This window comes from Bubalus kerabau, chromosome 4 (assembly GCF_029407905.1).
Source record: "Bubalus kerabau isolate K-KA32 ecotype Philippines breed swamp buffalo chromosome 4, PCC_UOA_SB_1v2, whole genome shotgun sequence".
In the NCBI taxonomy this organism is placed as follows: Eukaryota; Metazoa; Chordata; class Mammalia; order Artiodactyla; family Bovidae; genus Bubalus; species Bubalus kerabau.
The window spans coordinates 164,330,512-164,351,587 of record NC_073627.1 but is presented as its reverse complement, the minus strand read 5'-3'; the positions used below and the strand labels follow the sequence as shown (position 1 = coordinate 164,351,587).

Here is a 21,076-nt window from a genome sequence, read left to right as displayed (position 1 = left end):
CCCTCAGCTGCACTGTCTTTTTCAGGATGACCACATCCGTGGACGTCCTTGTGTCCATCTGTGTCATCTTCGCGATGTCCTTCGTCCCGGCCAGCTTTGTCGTGTTCCTGATCCAGGAGCGCGTCAGCAAAGCGAAGCACCTGCAGTTCATCAGCGGAGTGAAGCCTGTCATCTACTGGCTCTCCAATTTTGTCTGGGACATGGTAAGACCACCTGTCTGCTGCTGCTTCAAAAACCTCCATCAGGGCTCTAGATTGGATGGATGGAAGGGCTTCTGGCCTTCACCAGGAAATGTTCTAGCTAATCAAAGATGAATGAAAGAGGATAAGGCAGGCACAGTTGTACACTTTCATGTCACCAAACATGACCTTCAGCACACAGCTGATCTTACACCAGAGAAAATCAGTCCAAAGGGACTGCAACTGATACCACCACCACCTCATTCCCTAAGTGACAACCTTTTAAAGAACTGAGGTGGAACACTCTCAGTCAGAACTCTAAGTCAGTGCCTCTAACTTGTCTGATAGATTTTTAACCTCCAGAGTCAGGATATTCTTTGTCTTACCAGGAATTCAGTCTGTCATTTGAAAACATCTTCTGTTTTACTGGAAGCTGATCCATCCATTGCAAATCTGTTTTCATGTCAGCTGTAATATAATGCTTCTGTTTGAGCCAATATGGAGGATGTCAAAGAATTCTGAAGTTCAAATTATTTTTATAAAGCAGAGTTGAAATGTATCTCCCTATGAGTTCCATTAATTGTAGGCCACACAGAAAATTTAATTCTTCTCCCATTGGATATACCTTCAAATATTTGAAGACACCTATCATTTAACCTAAATCTTCCCCAGATAAGATGATATGAGAACACACTTTGTAATCTCTAAAGCACTGTAGAAGTGTGAGTGATGATGATGATGTCTGTGTTGGTTATAGCAAGCCTCTCAGACTTGTCACTCTTCTGACCTGATTGCCTCTCTGTGGCCCATACTTCATAGTGTTAATGTGCTCTTTGAAGAACAAAGCCTAGAATTAGCCTTATAATCAGTCTGTCATCCAAATGGTTATGGGTCTAGAGGTAATTGATCTTTATCCTGTACTCCTCTTCCTCAGCCCAAGGATATTGCATTTTGGAAGTAGTGTGGTCTTATTGGCAACTTGTAGAGAACTGAAACCTCTGCTTCATAGGTATTGTTAAATGGGGTCTTTTTCACTGTTTACTAATGCAGTTGACTTTTTTCAACCTTTATATATAGCTTTATTTATAAACATAAAGGTTTTTTAAAGCACATATAAAACTTTTTCCCTGTTAAACTGAATTTTACGGGATGTCCATTTGTTTTGTTTTTTTTTGTCTTAATCCAATGATTGTTTTATTGAGTAAGCACATACATACTAACTGTTCACTATATCTAACTCTGCCAGGCATCACAGATTCAGAGATGAAAGATCAAGTCCCTGACTCAGGAACACTATTATCTTCCTGTATATTATCCATCTCTCCCTGCTGTAGAGCCTCTGAAATTTGCTGCAAGCGTGTCTTCATCTAAGTTGTTGAAAAACACAGTTGAGTAGGATGGGACTGAGGCACAGAGCCCTGCAGTCTGAAGCTACAAATTCTCCTAACAGCTGGCAAGCCCAGGGCTACCTCCCTGCCTGTGCTCTGTTCTGCCAGCTGTGAATTCCTGTAATTGTCTTGTGGCCAAGTCTTTATTTCTGCATTTTAATGCTTGAGACACTGTCAGGACAGACTTTAAAATTAGTCTTGGTGTGATGAAACTGTCCTGACATTGATGTTATAAGTGCTTACCTCATAAATAGATTACAAGAGAGCTTGAACTTGGGCAGACTGTAATATAGCATTAATGATGAAACAGACACAATCATCTTCGGGAAGAGTAATGGCAGCTTACTTGCTGCCTGTGAAATTGAAATTACTCTGACTGCAAATCCATCCTTCAGTAAGTTTACTGAGCGTGACACCTTGGCTTATCTGTTGGAAAGACAGAAAGGACATGCAGTTTATAAAATCAGCCGGGGGTAAAAGGCTTGTCAAAATGTGCTGTCCGGTATTTTGATTAATAGTTTTTGTGGCTTCATTAATTCAGAGTTATTCTTCAATATGTTTATCTGCCCTTTCTTGTCCAGTGATGGTGAAGACTTGAGATGTGCTGTGTCTTTGACTTAGGGGTGACCTTGGTTTCCTTGTTTCACCTTTAGTGCAACTATGTGGTTCCTGCCACGCTGGTCATTATCATCTTCATCTGCTTCCAGCAGAAGTCCTATGTGTCCTCCACCAACCTGCCTGTGCTCGCTCTTCTACTTTTGCTGTATGGGTAAGGCACCTCTGGATGGGGCATATGGAATCCTCTGTCAGAAAGAAGGTGGAGGACACCCAACATGTGTCTTTGTGCCTCACCAGGTGGTCCATCACACCTCTCATGTACCCAGCCTCCTTCGTGTTCAAGATCCCCAGCACAGCCTACGTGGTCCTCACCAGCGTGAACCTCTTCATCGGCATCAATGGCAGTGTGGCCACATTTGTGCTGGAGCTCTTCACCAACAATGTGAGTTCGGGGGAAAGAGATGCTGGGATGACCATATCTGGAGCCAGAGGATAGTGTTTATCATGATTGTATTCTTCTTGCCTGTGGCGTTGACCGCATGGACCAGTCTGAACTTTTGCAGTCTGTCTTTCCTGGGTTTGCATAGCATCTCTTGCTTCTCCTTTCCTCATGTGTCTCTGATCAAATCTTTCTGTTTCTTTTGACAAGTTTTTTTATACTCCTTTCTGTTTAAATGTTGCTTTCTCTAATATTCGGTCCTCTGCCACCTTGTTTTCCACTGTAGGTACTGTCTCTGGGTGATGCCGTTCATTCTGGAAGCTTTTACCACCACCTCTCAGTGTCTCACATTGTTCTCTCTCAGATCTGTGCCTTAAGCCCTGACTCTTCCATTGAATTCTCGCCCCACAGTCTCACTTGCCCAGTGGGTGGCTCTGTTTAGATTAACTGAAAGATACTGTAGACTGGTCACATCCCAGTCATCTTCCCCTCAGAACCCAGCCTTTCTCTTGCCATTCCTATCACACTGGATGGCATTACCATCTCCCCAGTCACCCCAGCTGGCAGTATTAGAGCTATTTATATGCTTTGCTTTTGCTTATTTATCCCACATTCAGTTGGTGACCTTGCCAGTTCCTTCAATTACAGATTCTCTCAAACAAGGTTTCCTGTCCACTCCTGTTGTCATTGCTTTTGTCCAGACACCTTAACTTAACCCACAAGGCCTTTCAGAGGTGTATAATCCTTCCTGGACAGTCCCCACCACACCCTTTCCCAACATGGTAGGCTTCGACTGGTTCCTACGAATGGTTCCTTAAACCCTCCGTAGTCCCATAGGCCTGTTTCAGGATCCCCAGCCCAGCCCACATGGTCCTCATCAGTGTGACCTCTTCATCAGTGGCAGTGGCAGTGTGGCCACTCTGTTGTTGGAGCTCTTCACCAACAATGTGAGCTACCACCCAATTCTGTCAAAACTAAGCTTCAACCTGAAGTTTTGCTTACCTGCCGTATAGCAGGTACTCTCTCTTCTCTGTGCTTCCAAAGCTCACACAGTTCATACCTCCAGGACAACACATCCAGTTATGTAGTAATTTCCTGTTTCCATATTTCTTTTCTTCAGAGTAGAGACTGTTTTTTATTCATCTTTATCTCTCCTATACCCTAGCCCAGTGCATCCAGCACTTAGCAGCTTACTTAGTTGTTAGGTATTTGGCCATTGCTGGATTGATGTATTTGAGAAGAATTATTTAAATTCCAACAAAATCCTGAAACTGAAATATATTGACCCAAACATGAGCAGTTTGCTTTTAAAATGCTAAGCAAATGTTTTGTGTTGGATTTGCCTTTGATTAAATGCAATCATATTTCTAAACTTTGCTCATTTTCCTCCCATACTTGTAGCATTATTCCAGATTTTCTAAAGAGCAAAAATTTTGCTACATTATATATCATTAGTTACGGCTGCTGCTGTTTATTGGTATCTGAATCAAAGATTCAGTTTGACCTCAAGGAATCAAACTTTTTCTTCACTCTTATGTTTTAGACCTTGGTCAATTTTTAGCCTGAGTCACAAAAGACATACAGTCTGTCTCTTATTTTTTTTAGAAGCTGAATAACATCAATGATATCCTGAAGTCCGTGTTCTTGATCTTCCCACATTTTTGCCTGGGACGGGGGCTCATTGACATGGTGAAAAACCAGGCAATGGCTGACGCCTTGGAAAGGTTTGGTGAGTGACGGCTGTGGCTACAGGATGCTTTAATAGGGATGGGAGTTTGTGTGGGTCTTGATACTTTGGCCTTTATTTTGGAAAAAGGCTGGTGACTGGGCCTAGGACTTCCCTCTGCTGATAGGGCTCGTGTCGGCACAGTTGGCTGTGGCTTGGGTCTTGTCTGACACAGCCATTTGTCTGAAAGGTGAGAACATGGTTTTGGAGGTAGGGAAAATACTGGTTTTAGCTTGCACCTAGTGCCTGGTACCACTGGTGGGGTTTGTCAAAGTCACTGGAAAAATCAAACCACAGCTCTGAGAATTAGGTACGGGCCAGAGAATCAAAAGGAAAGATGCAAACTTTGGCTCTATTAGGAAAATCATGGACCTGCAGATGGGGTCATATATTACCTTTCATACAGTCTATAAAAAGATAATTTACTGCAGCTCTTTCTACCTTTAGAGTCTTTAAAAATCTCTCTCCTGTGCCCACATTACTATTCTTTATCGACTTGCTCATATAGTTAGGTGGGCCATGTTATTTAATGGGCATAGAAGAGGGACTATTTTTTTAAGCTTGGAGGTACAAAGGAGATATATAAGGAATTTAAGGAATATCTATATAAAACGAGGTGAATTGAGTTACTAGCTTACATTGTGCTGTGCTTAGTCGCTCAGTCCTGTCTGACTCTTTGCGACCCCATGGACAGTAGCCCACCAGGCTCCTCTGTCCATGGGGATTCTCCAGGCAAGAATACTGGAGTAGGTTGCCATGTCCTCCTCCAGGCGATCTTCCCAACCCAGGGGCAAATCCAGGTCTTCTGCATTGCAGGCTATTCTTTACCATCTGAGCCGCCAGGGAAACCCCTAGATTACATTATATGCTACTGAAAGGAGCATCTTTTAATGTGCTTTCTAATCTTTCTTAGTGAAGCTAATAATTTGTTAAAATACTGACCCTAAAAATTACCCTGGATTGCTTGCCTTTTCACAAAGAATTTTTGGCATGTCTCATTCAAAAGGAAGCATTAGATTTCTTGGATGAAGTTATAGATCTAATACATGTTGACTTTGAAATTCTGATTGATACTGCATTGCAGTACGCTTCCCTAAAACCGCACCCTAAGTCAGACTTGGAAACTGGCGACTCCTTTATTTTTTTGTCCTTATCATGGGTGATGTACCAAGTGACTTTAGTCATGTCTGACTCTTTGCATGCCTATGGACTATAGCCCGCAAGGCTCCTCTGTCCATGGGATTCTCCAGGCAAGAATACTGGAGTGGGTTACCATGCCCTTCTCCAGGGGATCTTCCTGACCCAGGGATTGAATCTGTGTTTCTTACATCTCCTGCATTTGCAGGTGGTTTCTTTACCATGTGTGCCATGACCAGATCCCTATCTTGGGTGATAAACATTTGTAGAAACAGGCTTCCCTGGTAGCTCGGTTGGTAAAGAACCTGCCTGCAATACAGAAGACCCTGGTTCAATTCCTGGGTTGGGAAGATCCACTGGACAAGGGATAGGCTATCCACTCCAGTATTCTTGGGCATCCCTTGTGGGTCAGCTCGTAAAGAATCCACTTGCAATGCGGGAGACCTGGATTCAAAACATAGGTAAATTTGAGCCTGAATTTGAGCAAGGGCTTTGGTCTTTGGTGCCTCCATTCTGATTGGATCTCTGCACTGTGTCCAGGGGAGAACCGCTTTGTCTCACCACTGTCTTGGGACTTAGTGGGACGAAATCTCTTCGCCATGGCTGTGGAAGGAGTGGTGTTCTTCCTCATCACTGTGCTGATCCAGTACCGATTCTTCATCAGGCCCAGGTGAGCTTTCTTGCAGAACTCACTGAGCACCTGGTTGAGGGTCACAGCGGACGGAGCACAGGGAAACACTCACTGGTGGTTGGGTTGACTTGAACTCAAAGCAGATAATCAAACTGATTCTCCCAATGTGGGCATCCCCTGACCAACAGTACTGACAATGCTGGAGTGAGGATTTTATAGGACTGATGTAGAAACTGGGTCTTGGACTTAGAAAATAACTTGAAAGGTTGATTTTTTTTTTCTTCTTAATTTTCTTCCCCCTAAGACCTGTAAAGGCAAAGCTTCCTCCTCTGAATGATGAGGATGAAGATGTGAAGAGGGAAAGACAGAGAATTCTTGATGGTGGAGGACAGAATGACATCTTGGAAATCAAGGAGTTGACTAAGGTGAGACAGTGAAGACAGGCTACAACTTGCCTTCAGTTTTTTCAGCTTTATATGTTAGAAACTAGCATTTTGCTGACTCACTTAATAAAAGGATCATGCTTCCTAAAATGTGCATCTATACCAAGTTTCTGTCAATTTAATTTTACTTAAAATACACCATGGAGACTTCTCTAATTAAAGAAATCCTACCGAGAATAATTGTAAAGTGAATTCTCATTCTTGAGTATGTTTGTTTTTCATGCTTACATTTATGTGTTAGTTATTAAAACATCTAATATTGTATATCGAGTCAAAGCTGAAGTTGGGAGAATAAATGATTGATTTTGAATTTCAAAAAATCTGGTAAATCCCCATTGATTAAGAGGAGGATCTATTTCCACTCTTTTTGGTGCCATAACAACAATTTACTTTTTTGTAATATGTTCAATATTTGCAATGTTTTGATAACAAATTTTTATCCCATAGAATTTAATTTTAAAAATATCTGCAATGTCTTTATATTAAATAAAAATTATGTAGATGTTAATGACAAATATATTTTTTAAAGTCTGATATTTGATTAAAAAAATACAAAGAAATTCATTTATATTTTGAGCATCAGGGTTATTCAAAAGCCAGTTGCCACAGAGACAGACCAAGGCTTTGGCACATCAAGTATCTGACTTGGTCTTACCAATGAGTCGAATTTCGTGGTGTGTTTAGGTCACAATTCCCTCCTCCACAGTTGCCTGGGCTAGCCGTGAGTCACTGCAGCCCATGACTCTTTGCATTGTGCTGGTTGCAGGTATACAGGAGAAAGAGGAAACCCGCTGTTGACAGGATCTGCGTTGGCATTCCTCCTGGTGAGGTAAAGGCACTTTATCTACATTGTGTTTGCCCCTATTAATTCAGACTGTCTCTACTCCAGTCAAGCAACAACGTCTGTAAGAAGTCAAAAGTGATTTAAAAAGGCTACTCCATTTAATTCATTGGAAAAGACCCTGATGCTGGGAGGGATTGGGGGCAGGAGAAGGGGACGACAGAGGATGAGATGGCTGGATGGCATCACTGACTTGATGGACGTGAGTCTGAGTGAACTCCGGGAGTTGGTGATGGACAGGGAGGCCTGGCATGCTGCAATTAATGGGGTCGCAAAGAGTCGGACACGACTGAGCGATTGACCTGATCTGATCTGAGCAGTCAGTCATTGAAAGTTTGAGGGCCCCATATATCAAATGGAGAAGGAAATGGTAACCCACTCCAGTATTCTTGCCTGGAGAACCCCATGGACAGAGGAGCCTGGCGGGCCATGGTCCATGGGGTTGCAGAGAGTCGGATGTGACTGAAGTGATTAAGCATGCATGCACGCATACATCAAAACTAGTGGCCTCGTGTATCAACAATTTTGTATAATCTCAGACAATTTAAGAAAAGTATGTTCATCTAGAAAGTGATTTTGTGATCCATTCAAGATGATAATGAAATTCAAATAGATTTAAAAAAAGATTTTCTCTTTATTTATGTTTGTATTCTTGTATGCCCTTTAGCTAGATTTGATGGTGAAATTTGACTTGTTGGCTTTCATTACTCTTTTTTACTCATTAACTTTGGCTTTAACCCAACAACTCAAAGAATATACAAATACATCCACATTTAAAATGGTTCCATTATAAAATATATGATTAAACATCCATATGACTTCTGGAAACCTAGAAAATATTTTACTCTTCATTAAGAGTGACATTTTAGGATCATGTTACATAAAAATGAAGCTGAAGTGACTATGAGTCATTTATATTCAGATTTTTAGTAGTTTGCTAATATTACTGACCCAATCATTTTCAGTGCTTTGGACTTCTGGGTGTTAATGGAGCTGGGAAATCATCAACTTTCAAGATGTTAACAGGAGATACCACTGTTACCAGAGGAGATGCTTTCCTTAACAAAAATAGGTGAGAAAACAAGTCTGTATTTTGCCATAAGACTTTTTTAAACTTTATTTAAATGAATATATTGTGATTTTGTTGATATAACAGCACTGTATAGTTTCTAAAAATGTTAAAATATAGTAAACTATAAAGAAAATAAAAATCCATAATTCCAGTACCTACAGATAATGACTATTTACATTTCCTTTTAGTCTCACTTTATTTTTTTTAACAGATTTATTCAGGTGTAAGTTATGTACCATACAGTTTGCTTGTTTTAAGAGTTCAATTCAGTGACTTTTAGGCAATATGCAGAGTTGTACAACCGTTATCACAATACAACTTTACAACATTCCCATCAACCCAAATCTCTATTTTATATACACATATAAATATATTATAAAATTGAGATTATATTAGATCTAGATTTTTAAATTAGTTTTTTCTTGCTAATGACTGTATGATGACTATTTCCCAATGGGTTACATATTCTAAGATGTAGAATTTTACATCGCTGCATAAAATGCCTCTATGTACATGTACCTGTAGTTTATTTCACTATTTCCTTATTGTTGGACATTTATTTCACCAGTTCCTTAATTGTTGGATATTTGTTTCTGTTTTTCACTAAATATGTCCTTGTATTCATTTTGATTGTTTCATCAAGATAAAAGGTTATATACTTCTGAAACTGCCCGCTAAAGTTTATAGCAACAATGGATATCACCACTGGGCTATTATTTGAGAATGCAGAGATCACTGAGCAGTCTGATCTTAAGGAGTACAGTATGCCTACAGTACAGTCCTGCTAGGCAACTTTGAAAGTGAAACCCTCGAGCATTCTAAATATGTGGAACTTCTCTGGGCTTTTTATATGGAGAAATGGTACAAATCTGTGGCTTTCAAACTTTTTGATCATGTCCCATAATAGCAAATACATTTTACCTCTCAGTCAAGTAAATGCACAAAAACATGTAAACAGGCATACAGCTTAAATAATTTTGTAAAATACTACCTACTCTTACTGCTTGTAGTGCATTCAATATTTCTTACTCCACTCTCTGCCATGCCGTTTTAATAATACTAGTTGTGACCCACTCAATTTATTTTATAATGTACAAATGGGGGATGACTCACAATTTGGACAAAGGGCTACTAGCCAGTAAAATTGAAAACATCAAGGAACTTAATGTACTCATGACTTTTCTCTTCATCTTACATTTGTTTTAGTAACAGTGTAAAGGCGGTTTAAGAGAACAGAATTTCTAGAATAGCAGGCCTGAGGCTACATACATGCTTCCCCAGGTTTGTTTCTAGTACCAGGCTCCTGGGGTATATAGCAATAGTAGCAATAACTGGTCCAAACTAAGGTTCATCACATTGCCTGGTTCTGAAGACTGGTATGAGCAGTGTAGCTGTGAGGCCTAGGTAAAGGGTCTGTGAGCACTTCAATTCTGGAAAACACTGGACCTGGGCCTACTAACTGATGTGCAGAGAGGAATGAATACTGCTGACAGGCTGAACCCATGGCTCCCCAGAGGTGACTGAAGTGCAGCTATCAGACTGGATGTGACACTGAGCTTCCTCCTACATCAGGGATCCTTAACCCTAGATTGGCTTCATGGGGCCTAAAAGCTGCCCCCACCAGTATATGTAAAATTGTGTCTGTAGTTACATTTTTTGTTATCATCAGGTTCTCATCATGAAAACCTTCAAAACCAGGGGAGTTTCTGCATTGAATATTTAGCAGGACTATGGGGTTTGGATCATGCTGTGGCCAAGTCAGTGTATAGGCAGCAAAAAGCAGAGGGAAGTCACCCAAATTGCTGGGCCTCCTCTGGCTTAAGTGACGCAGCAGAGCACATGGTGCATATGACTGGGTCACAGAATCAAATCAGGAATGGACACTTCCTGTTAAAGCCCCTGGATAGCGTGACTAAGATTGTTGATATAGATAGCGCCACAGTTGGGGTGGACTTGGGAATTCTGAAATGGGACCAAGCCTGCAGATTGAGGTGTTGGGGGAACCAGGGGCAAGGACTAGGCAGGATGGAGGCAGGAACCCTGACTTCCAGGAGGGGCTGGCATCCTGAGGGCAGAAAGGCTGTTCCTTGAAGCTGTAAGCAAGTGTGCTCACTGGTCTGTTCGTCACGCACAAGCACACTGTATAGAAAGTTAGGCAAGATGGTCTGACCAGAGTACCAAAATGCTTAAAAGCCTGACCAGTTTTGCTTTTCTTTGCAGTATCTTATCAGACATCCACGAAGTCCATCAGAACATGGGCTATTGCCCTCAGTTTGATGCCATCACAGAGCTGCTGACTGGAAGAGAACACGTGGAGTTCTTTGCCCTTTTGAGAGGAGTCCCGGAGAAAGAAGTAGGCAAGGTACTGTGGGCACCGGAAAGCCAGCCTGCCTCCTTTGGCATCCTGACAGCCTGCCTTTTGGCTGTGACCTTCACACATGGCTGTTGGCTTCAGGCTGGTCTTGCTTATGGATGCAGCGACAGGAAGTGCTGGCTCTTTGCAGCTACTTTCAAAGGGGAGAGTTGCGGCGGTGGGGTAGGGATGGGAGATCAGGCTCACTCTGGAGGGCAGAGAGGGAGTGCTGCTCCCTGTGCTGCAGACACTGTCCAGGTCATGATCGTGTAGAATCTGGTCCTACTCAGTGAAAGAGTTCTCACATGCAAGTGTAAGAAAGCATGATAAAATCCCCAAATGGCGCTTTTTTGTCATTCTTAGGTTGGTGAGTGGGCGATTCGGAAACTGGGCCTTGTGAAGTATGGAGAAAAATATGCTGGGAACTACAGTGGAGGCAATAAGCGCAAGCTCTCAACAGCCATGGCTTTGATTGGTGGGCCTCCAGTGGTGTTTCTGGTGAGTGTGACTGAATGGAAAACCCTGTTCTGGCCTGAATGGAAAGCATCTCTATTCTAAAGTCCTGGATGTCCAGGATGTGCATGACTGGCTCGGCAATGGCAAGCCCCACCTCACCCAATGAGGAATAGCCTCAGAGAACCAGAGGGAAGCTCCCCATCCCTCTTCATAACACACATGGGGTGTATCTGCCTTACCCTCAGATGTTCCAGAGGGGGAGATTCTCCAGGGACCTTGTTTCTCCAGCATGGAGAATCCCAACAACTGTTACTGAGGCTGGGTGTAGGATTTAACTTTCTTTGGACCATTCTGAATGCCATCTATGTGTTCATCCTCTGGAGATGGAGAATGTTGTTACAGCTTCAGGATTCCTAAGTAGCACCTTTGGGTCATAGTTCCTTACATATGGATAAATGGAAAACAGAAGATCAGACCAACAGTGGCCTTTGACCTTTTTCTTCTGTAGAGGAGAAGGGCACTGAAGTTATTACAGGAAGAAGCCTTGGACTGAGGCTTTAAAGTTATCCAGAGTGTTTAGATTTAGAATTTGTTTCTCTAAGAGCAGCAAGTCTAAGATCATGACATCCAATCCCATCACTTCATGGCAAATAGATGGGGAAACAATGGAAATACTGACAGACTTTTGGGGGGGGGGGCTCCAAAATCACTGCAGATGGTGACTGCAGCCATGAAATTAAAAGATTCTTGCTCCTTGGAAGAAAATCTATGACCAACCTAGACAGCATATTAAAAAGCAGAGACATTACTTTGCTGACAAAAGTCCATCTAGTCAAAGCTATGGTTTTTCCAGTAGTCATGTATGAATGTGAGAGTTGGACTATAAACAAAACTGAGTGCCAAAGAATTGATGCTTCTGAACTGTGGTGTTGGAGAAGACTCTTGAGAGTCCCTTGGACTGCAAGGAGATCAAACCAGTCAATCGTAAAGGAAATCAGTCCTGAATATTCATTGGAAGAACTGATGCTGAAGCTGAAACTCCAATACTTTGGCCACCTGATGTGAAGAAGTGACTCTAGAAAATACCCTGATGCTAGGAAAGATTGAAGACAGGAGGAGAAGAGGACGACAGAGGATGAGATCTTTGGATGGCATCACCAACTCAATGGGCATGAGTTTGAGCAAGCTCCGGGCGTTGGTGATGAACAGGGAAGCCTGGCGTGCTGCATTCCATGGGGTTGCAAAGAGTCAGACACAAATAGTGACTGAACTGAATGGAACTGAAGACCAGCAATAGAGTATAACAGGCTAAGCCAGAGTGAACTAGAATAAAGAAAAAAAAATAAATTTATTCAATTTTTGAACTGACTTCAGTAGCATTTCAGACAAAAATAATTTTTAGTATATGCTTGTCAGTCATGAAAAGATGATTGAAACTAAATGACTTTTCCCTTTTCCTTTCTGTTTATTTGGAGAAATTTAATTTCACAAAAATCAAATTTGAGTTTTCTACTTCAGTGACAGTTATAAAAGTGAACTGGTTAAAAACAAGTATGAAATATTCTTTTATGTAAGGTCTGGTTTTTTGATCCATCAGGAAATAAATAGAATGGTAAGTTAAACCTTAGGCTATTTCTAAAATACTTCTGCATTTAAGACCAAACCTATCTTTGATTTTTTTCCAACACATAATAAGACTTATTCTGTTCTGTTCACAGGATGAACCAACCACAGGCATGGACCCTAAAGCCCGGCGCTTCCTGTGGAATTGTGCCCTAAGTATCATCAAGGAAGGGAGATCAGTAGTGCTTACCTCTCACAGGTCTGTAGTGAAGAGTTGGCTTGACTTTGTTGTTGTATAATTTTTAGCTTTTCCAAGTAGTATATATGATCACTGTGTAAGAACAGAAAACACAGAAAGGCAAAGAAAAAAAAAATTATGGTCCCCTGATGTATCACCAGGAGACAACTGTTATTATCACTGGGCAATATATCTTTGCAGAGTTTTCCTCTGCAAATCTATACACAGTGTATATGTTTTTTACAAACAAAAATGCAAGCTTTGGCATATATACCAAGTTCTTTTTCACTTAACAACATTGAGAACAGTGTTCCAAGTCTGAGACGTGTCATCATTTCTTATAGCTACTAGTGAATAGTATTCCATTAGCATATACCCTAATTTACCTAACCGTTCCTCTTTTGTGTAGACACTTGGATCATTCTCAGCTTTTTCACAATTGTAAACGACATGGCAGTGAGCATTATTTCCCATACATCTTCATGAAATTTCTAGCAGGATGCAGTTATATTCTAGGAAGCTAAGAATCTGTTTCTCTGAAACGCCAGATGTCATGGTGATGTTCTGATGGTTACAGGAGCATCTTTCTCAGACTAAACCTCATTCTGTGTCCCCACAGTATGGAAGAATGTGAAGCTCTCTGCACTAGGATGGCAATTATGGTCAATGGGCGGTTCAGATGTCTTGGCAGTGTTCAACATCTGAAAAATAGGTAACAAAGACAATTTCTTTGGGATCCCACATAATGAGAAATTGTGTATTTATTCTTTTGTGAATGTATACATGGTGGTTCTAAAACAAAGGGAAATAAACTGAACAAAATGGTATAGTGCAAAGAATGAGGACTTTGAAGTCCAACAGAGCTGCGGGCAAATTCTCTCTTTACCTTTTACTGGTTGTATGCACTTGGGCAAGTTATTTAACCTCTCTGAGAGTCAGTATTCTAGGAATAGCTACTTTCTGGTTTTGTTATCGAGATGTAATGGGAAGATTTATACATGCCAGTAAGGTTGGAGCATAGACTTTGGAGTCAAACACACCAGTTGGTTTGACTGGTGTTGGGTCCACACCCCAGCCCTACCACTTCTGAGTTTTGTATCATGAGCAAGTGACCAACTCTCTAGGTTTCAGTTTCTCTGTAACATTTCACAGGTCCAAGTGTGGATTAAATGAAGTCATGTCTAAAGCACTCAGCAAGGCAGCTCAAATAGAATAGGTATTCAGTATATGACAACTGGTTCCTTTTCTCTGAAACTGATTTCTGGGTCTGACAGGGACCACTTTCTCTTTCAGGACCTAAGAGTTAAGTATTCTTTTGACAAGTTTCCCCAGAGTCTTCAATTTGATTTTCTTTTGCCTGCTTTCAGGATTATTTTTTTCCCTGTTTTTAGGATTTTCTTTTTCCTGCTTTCAGGTTTGGAGATGGTTATACAATAGTTGTTCGAATAGCAGGGTCGAACCCTGACCTGAAGCCTGTACAGGAGTTCTTTGAACTCGCCTTTCCAGGAAGCGTCCTGAAGGAGAAGCACCGAAACATGCTTCAGTACCAGCTTCCATCTTCACTGTCTTCCCTGGCCAGGATTTTCAGCATCCTTTCCCAGAGCAAAAAGCGACTCCACATAGAAGACTACTCTGTCTCTCAGACAACACTTGACCAAGTAAGCTTTGAGTATCAAAAGTAGATTTGCTTTTCAGGGTGAGGACTCCTCCCCCTTCATTATGGGCCCTAGAACAGTATAGATTATCTGAGCATGAACTCCTGATTGTCTACTGTTAGTTATGCTTTTTACCTAACCTCCCTGAATCTGAAAAGGGAGATGATGCTACTGATTTCATAGGGTTATTATGAGAATTAATTGTCATACTGATCATAAAAACTTCAATTTATTGAGTATCTACCATGGGCAGGTATTAGGCCAAGTACAGCATCCCATTTAAATTAAATGACATCAGGTACAAAAGAGATCCTGGCCCTTAGTAGATATTCAGCAAATGTTAGTTTTCATCCCCCTTCTGTTTAATCAAGTCTGTATGAGTCAAAGTAAATAGATGATTGAGCAGTTGGTTGATTTGGAGGGGCAATATATAAGGGCACTTTTTTACTTTTTTAATGATTAATGCTTTTTCAATCATTCCTTTCTCCCTCCTACACAAAGTTTTCTAGTTAATCTATTTATTCAATCTCAGATTCTTCTATATGACCTAATTTCCACATGGGGAAAAGTGCAACTTGAATAAAGAGAGCGCAAGTTAGAGGTGTTTATAATGGTCTGTCTTTATTTTGACAGGTATTTGTAAACTTCGCCAAGGACCAAAGTGACGATGACCACTTAAAGGACCTGTCATTACACAAAAACCAGACAGTAGTGGACGTTGCAGTCCTCACATCTTTCCTGCAGGATGAGAAAGTGAAAGAAAGTTATGTATGAAGAATCTTGTCCATATAGGCTGGCTGGAAGAAAGGAGGAACTAGACCTTCCTTTGTACCATGTGAAGTGTTCCAGAGGAAAGAGCTAGAAGATTTTGTGGGAAGAAGTAAACTGGATACTGTACTGATACTATTCAATGCAATGCAATTCAATGCAATGAAAACAAAATTCCATTACAAGGGCAGTGCCTTTGTAGCCTATGTCTCATATGGCTCTCGAGTGAAAAAGACTTGAATTTAGTTTATTACCTTATACTCATGTGAAACTCTAGTATGGAACCCAGTGGACATATGAGTTTGACATACTTTTTTTGTTCCTTTATATTCTTACTGGGGTTGCAACAATAATTCATCAAGTAATCATGGCCAGTGATTATTTTTCAAAATCAAAGGCATGCATATGCTCATTCATTACGCCATGCCATGCCAAGAGACTGGCTTCCCGGTGACATAGCCGCTGCTGGCAATGAGTATGCCAGAATTACTAGTGCCAAGTTTCTCAGAAGGCCTGAAGCACCATGGTATGCCTTGCACACTTTTGTGAAAGCTGCGCTACTCAGTCTGTTGACATCATCAAATACCAGGTGATGAAATGGTGCCATGTGTGGGGAAAGTCCTGCTTTGATTCCCTCTTTGAGCTGCTCTGGTGATGGTGGCATGCAAACTGCATGATGGCATGCAAAAGCAAAACTTGGTTTCATTGTTGTCCCTTGCTTGGAACCATGAGTCTCTAAGATTATCTTTCTGGGACTCTAAGTATACTTAGATCCAGGTGAGAAGCAAAGAATCAGCAACCACATTGTTGGGGCTGCAAGCTGGGGAGGCCATGGCATGTGATGAAAGAGATGATGTATTTGGAATCAAGGGAAGTCTGTGTCCATTTGTCTTGCTTGTCTACTAACACGGTACAGTGCATCTCAAGATCTTGTCCTTTGACACAAGCATAGTATTATTTCTGGCTTTTTGAATTAATCTAGAATATGAAAAGATGGAGTTGTATTTTGAGAACAATCTTTGTACTTTTAACCTTATTTGGAATTGTAAGTTCTAATAGTGACTTCTGAAAATTTAGAGTGGCCTCTTTGTAGAACCCTGTGGCACAGAGGAGTATGGCCACACTGCCTCACTAGCTTTAATTTTTCACGTATGTTTGCAGATGGATTATCTGACTAATGCCTAGTGACTTGAAAACAGTATGATGGCCAAGATGTCATGACAACATTATATTTAAGCATCTTTAAGATCATTAAGCATACTTTTAGTATAAGCTCATTAGTCAAGTATTCTTTGAGTGTATGTTATAACTGAGTGAGTATGGATGGATGGCGTGGGGAGAAATTAAGTTTCAGTAGATTTCCTGTGCCATGTTCATCAGATAACTGGTTTACAAATACAGGTTTTGTTGTGGTTATGGGAACCCACTGAAAGAATATTGGGCAGCCCACTTTTTGAAAATAACAACAGTGTAAAAGGCAAGAAAGTTTATGTCATAGGGTCACAATATTAGCTTCAAAACTTGTTGAATAACATAAAACTTGTGCTTATGGCATTTAGTACCTTTGAATATTGGCTTTGAAAATCTCACATACCCCATTCTGACAATCTCAATTTTTTATCTCTTCAGTCACTATCCCGGGGAAAAAAAAAGCAAATGCCCCCCCACATGAAAATTATTTCAGACTTTTCCAAGTCAGTTTAATTGTTTATAGTCAGTAAATACTTGTTAAAAATAATGTTATCTGTCTTGAGACAACAAAATTATGAAAGAAATACTGTTTGAAGTTAAAGTGATCTTTTAATATCATTACTAATGTCTTTTCCTTTTAAAAAATTAGGTATTAATTCTAAAGTACAAGATTTCAGATCTATTCCAAGTATACATTTTTTTCTTTTAAAATTTACTGCATGTTATCATGCGACTTGTTGCTTGGAGAAAAGAAAATGACCGTTAGAGAGTATTGACAATATTTTCTAAAATGATAAACAAGTAATAAAGACATTTTCCCAATAATTATTGGCCTAACCTCATATTTTATGCTCTTTAATGATATAAAATTCATAGAATGATTGTTTCTCCTTGTTTAGTATTTTCCAAAATCAAGCTTCTGCTAGATTCCCCATTTCAGCAGAATCATGTCCTAAATCTGTATTGTATTAAAACCATGAACAGCTCCTTTTTTTCGATAATTCTACTTCAAGGCCATATTAAAAAAAAAAATCAAAAGATACTGTGAACTACTTTGAAAAATGCAACACTTCAATATGGATTTAAAGGCTATCTTAAGCTAGAAACAATCTGCAGCTACTCATCTACTTCATTAGTACTGTTATTAGATATCCAAATTGCAGTCTTTAAAATTTTTCTGGGTAAGCCTAATTATAGTAGAGATTTTTACCAACTCTCTGCTCAGTCAAGTAAAATTTCTATATCATCCCTGTGGAAATGTAACCATGTGAGTTTAACAAAAAAAATTTTTTTGTAAGTGTTCAGAGATTTCTGCTTTTGCTTCTTTTGGACACCTGAAGCCTTATTAACTGTGAATATGAAAAAATACAAAAGAAAACAATAACAAAGCCCTCTATATACAGATACCCAGCATAGGTCATTGTTAAAAAACCAATAACCAAACCTCAAACTACTGTATTTCAGTATCTGTACTGAAGGCATATGCATTGTGACTATTAAATGTTGCACAGCATTCACTGTATAGTAATCATTGACTAAAGGGATTTGTCTGTTTTCTTCTTGTGGTTGTATATATCAGGTAAATTTTTTTTTCCAAAGAGCCATGTGTCATATTATATTGAACCACTTTGACATTGAGATATTAATTTCTACTCTTGTTACCATTTACTAGTAATATAGTATTATAGAAATATTGTTCTAATTCTCTTCAGAATTGTTGCATCCCTTTTTATAGAATGTTTATACTTCCATAAGTTTTAAGAATTCTGTTCTCCCTTCTTATACCCTAGGATTAAACCATGTTTTTGTGCTTTTTCTTTATCATTGACCCTTCATTCCAAGCACTTTATGCTGTCTGTAATGGGATCTATTTTTGCACTGGAATATCTGAGAACTGCAAAACTAGACAAAAGTTTCACAATAGATTTCTAAGTTAAATCATTTTCATTAAAAGAAAAAAAGAAAAAAAATTTTTGTATTGTCAATAACTTTATAGAAAGTATTAAAAAAAAGGCATATTTCTATGTTGTTATAAGTCACGAAATAAACCTGTGATGGTTCTATTGTGGTCTATACTAATTTATTTTCGTGCATTCATAGCACCACCTACTGTTAAAGCTTATAAAGTCATTACAGAAGTAAGAAGTGTCTGCTTGGAGAAGGGAGGATACTTGGATCAAAAGCAGAAATTTAGAAAAGACTAAATGTCCTGTTAATCACAAGAGAATCAAGGGGACTCCTTGAAAATAGAGGGTGTTTGGAACTTTCATGATTCAGTTTAAGAGGCTTTAGGTAAACTTACTCTGCTTAATGATCATGAAGCTGCAGAGATCTCCACAATTACTCTGTAGCTAAGCCATTTAATAAAAATTTCATTGCTTCCTTGATACTGAGGAAGCACAAAGGCAGCAAAACGGAGCTTTTGTTTATTCAACCAAAAGTACAAGGACTGTCGTGGGTGTACCCTCTTTGTATATAAACATTTACAGATTCAAAAAAGCTCTGGAAACTGGAATGCTAATGTGCACATTGAATACGAAAAACCTTGAGATGATTAGCTACCCTTTTCAAGTGTTTTACTGTGTTGTCAGATATTTCATTTAATCCTCAGAACCTGGCCTATGAGGTAAGTAGTACCGTTTGACATAGGAGTAGACTGTGGCTCAGAGAATAAGGAACTTGTCCAGAATGACACCGCTAGTAGTTAGCAGAGGATTCTTTTGGTGAAGTTAGGCATCCAGTTAAAATTGTCCTTGTAAAATCACTTCAGTCTCATTCTGCAATAACATAACGAATATTTACTGAACATTATCATGCACCAGATACTCTTACAGTTCTGGGGATACGGTGTTGAAGAAGACAGAATTCCTGCTCTAATGGACTTGAATTTCATTGAAGAAGTTATAGTCACAATGGATGTGTGGGCAAATAAATGTAATAGCACTAAGTGCTAAGTAGAAAATATCGCGTGGTGACAGGAGTCAGGCTTCTGCGGAGTGACATTTAAGTTCAAATGTAAACAAAACAAACAGGAGCCAACATTGGAAGGTGTGTAGGAAGAATGTAGGATGAGATGGTTGGATGGCATCACTGACTCAATGGACATGAGTTTGAGAAAACTCCAAGAAATGGTGATGGACAGAGAAGCCTGGTGTGCTGCAGTCCATGGGGTCACAGAGAGTCAGACACAACTGAGCAACTGAACTGAACTGAGGAAGAATGTTAACTGAGGAAGAATGCTCCCAGAAGAAAGAACACTCTGTGCAAAAACCACAGGTGGGAAAGAACTTGCTGAGTTGGAGAGAATTCTAGTGTCCCGAGTTATAGGGGATGGAATCAGAGATGGTAGGACCCAGAACTTGTGGGGCCTCATCGTCCAGGTCTTTAAGGTACTTGGATTTTATTATGAGTGCAATGAGGAGCCACTGGCGAGTTTTAAACAAGGTAGTGGTTTGATCCAATCTTTGTTTCAGAAAGAACTTTGTTGGTTATATGGGAAGAAAAGACAGTAGGGGGATGGGGGCAGTGCTCAGTAGGAGATGATGGTGGTTTGGACCAGGATGATAGCGACAGAGGGAGGGATGGTAACACTGAGGATCTATTTAGAGATACAGCCAACAAGACCTGCTGACAGGCTGCATGAAGGAGATCAGGGAAAGAGAGATATCAAAGTGATTTCTAGTTTGTCAAACTAGGCAGTTGGTATTTCAGTCTGGAGCTCAGAGGCAAATATGGGAAAAAAGATAAAAATGTGTCAATCATATATATGATTAAGCCTTGGGAGTGAAGGAGCTTACCTGGAGAGAAGGAAGAGGACATGCTTGAGGTCTGAGATGCTACCCACATTTAGAAGACAAGCCAGCAAAGAGAACAGAGGGACTGGCCAGTGAAGAGGAGGAAAATCTGAGAGAAAGATGTGAAGAAGTGAGAGTTGTTCAGTTGTGTCCAACTCTTTGCGACCCCATGGACTATACAGTCCATGGAATTCTCTAGGCCAGAATACTGGACTGGGTAGCCTTTCCTTTCTCCAGGGGATCTTCCCAACCCAGGGATCGAACCCAGGTCTCCAGCATTGCAGAAGATACCATGTATTGAAGCTCAGAATCAAATACTTTCAAGAAGGCAGAAGTGGTCAACTGTGTCCACTACTGCTGAGAAGATGAGCAAGGTAAGGGCAACTGAATTTGGCAAGAAAGAGGTCTTTGGTGATCTTCAGAAGAATCATTTCAGCAGACTGACAAAGATACAGACCTAATTGGATTTGGTTCAAGAAAGAATACGGGGTAAGGATGGGAAGATGGTGAGTATGAAGTGAAGTGTGGGTTGCTCAGTCATAGCTCTTTGCAACTCTATGGACTGTAGCCTGCCAGATCCCTCTGTCCATGGAATTCTCCAGGCAAGAACACTAGAGTGGGTAGCCATTCCCTTCTCCAGGGGA

General features: G+C 40.2%; 1 protein-coding gene across 3 annotated transcripts in view; it reads left to right on the top strand.

Moving 5' to 3' along the window:
• ABCA1 (ATP binding cassette subfamily A member 1) overlaps positions 1-21,076 on the top strand; it is a 157,032-nt gene that overhangs the window by 112,905 nt on the left and 23,051 nt on the right. For 2 of the 3 annotated variants that reach the window (XR_008713840.1, XR_008713839.1), the window contains exons 27-40: positions 26-203; positions 2,221-2,336; positions 2,423-2,567; positions 4,170-4,293; positions 5,968-6,097; positions 6,363-6,483; positions 7,268-7,330; positions 8,308-8,414; positions 10,635-10,776; positions 11,131-11,265; positions 12,942-13,045; positions 13,644-13,736; positions 14,439-14,682; positions 15,313-16,036. Coding sequence is in view for 1 of the 3 variants with exons in the window: in XM_055579203.1 (XP_055435178.1) it covers positions 26-203; positions 2,221-2,336; positions 2,423-2,567; positions 4,170-4,293; positions 5,968-6,097; positions 6,363-6,483; positions 7,268-7,330; positions 8,308-8,414; positions 10,635-10,776; positions 11,131-11,265; positions 12,942-13,045; positions 13,644-13,736; positions 14,439-14,682; positions 15,313-15,453 (1,843 nt within the window). In the remaining 2 variants the exon portion in view is untranslated. Of the gene's footprint in view, positions 1-25; positions 204-2,220; positions 2,337-2,422; positions 2,568-4,169; positions 4,294-5,967; positions 6,098-6,362; positions 6,484-7,267; positions 7,331-8,307; positions 8,415-10,634; positions 10,777-11,130; positions 11,266-12,941; positions 13,046-13,643; positions 13,737-14,438; positions 14,683-15,312; positions 18,457-21,076 lie in introns of those variants that run through there. The other variant, XM_055579203.1, reaches the window with a different exon arrangement.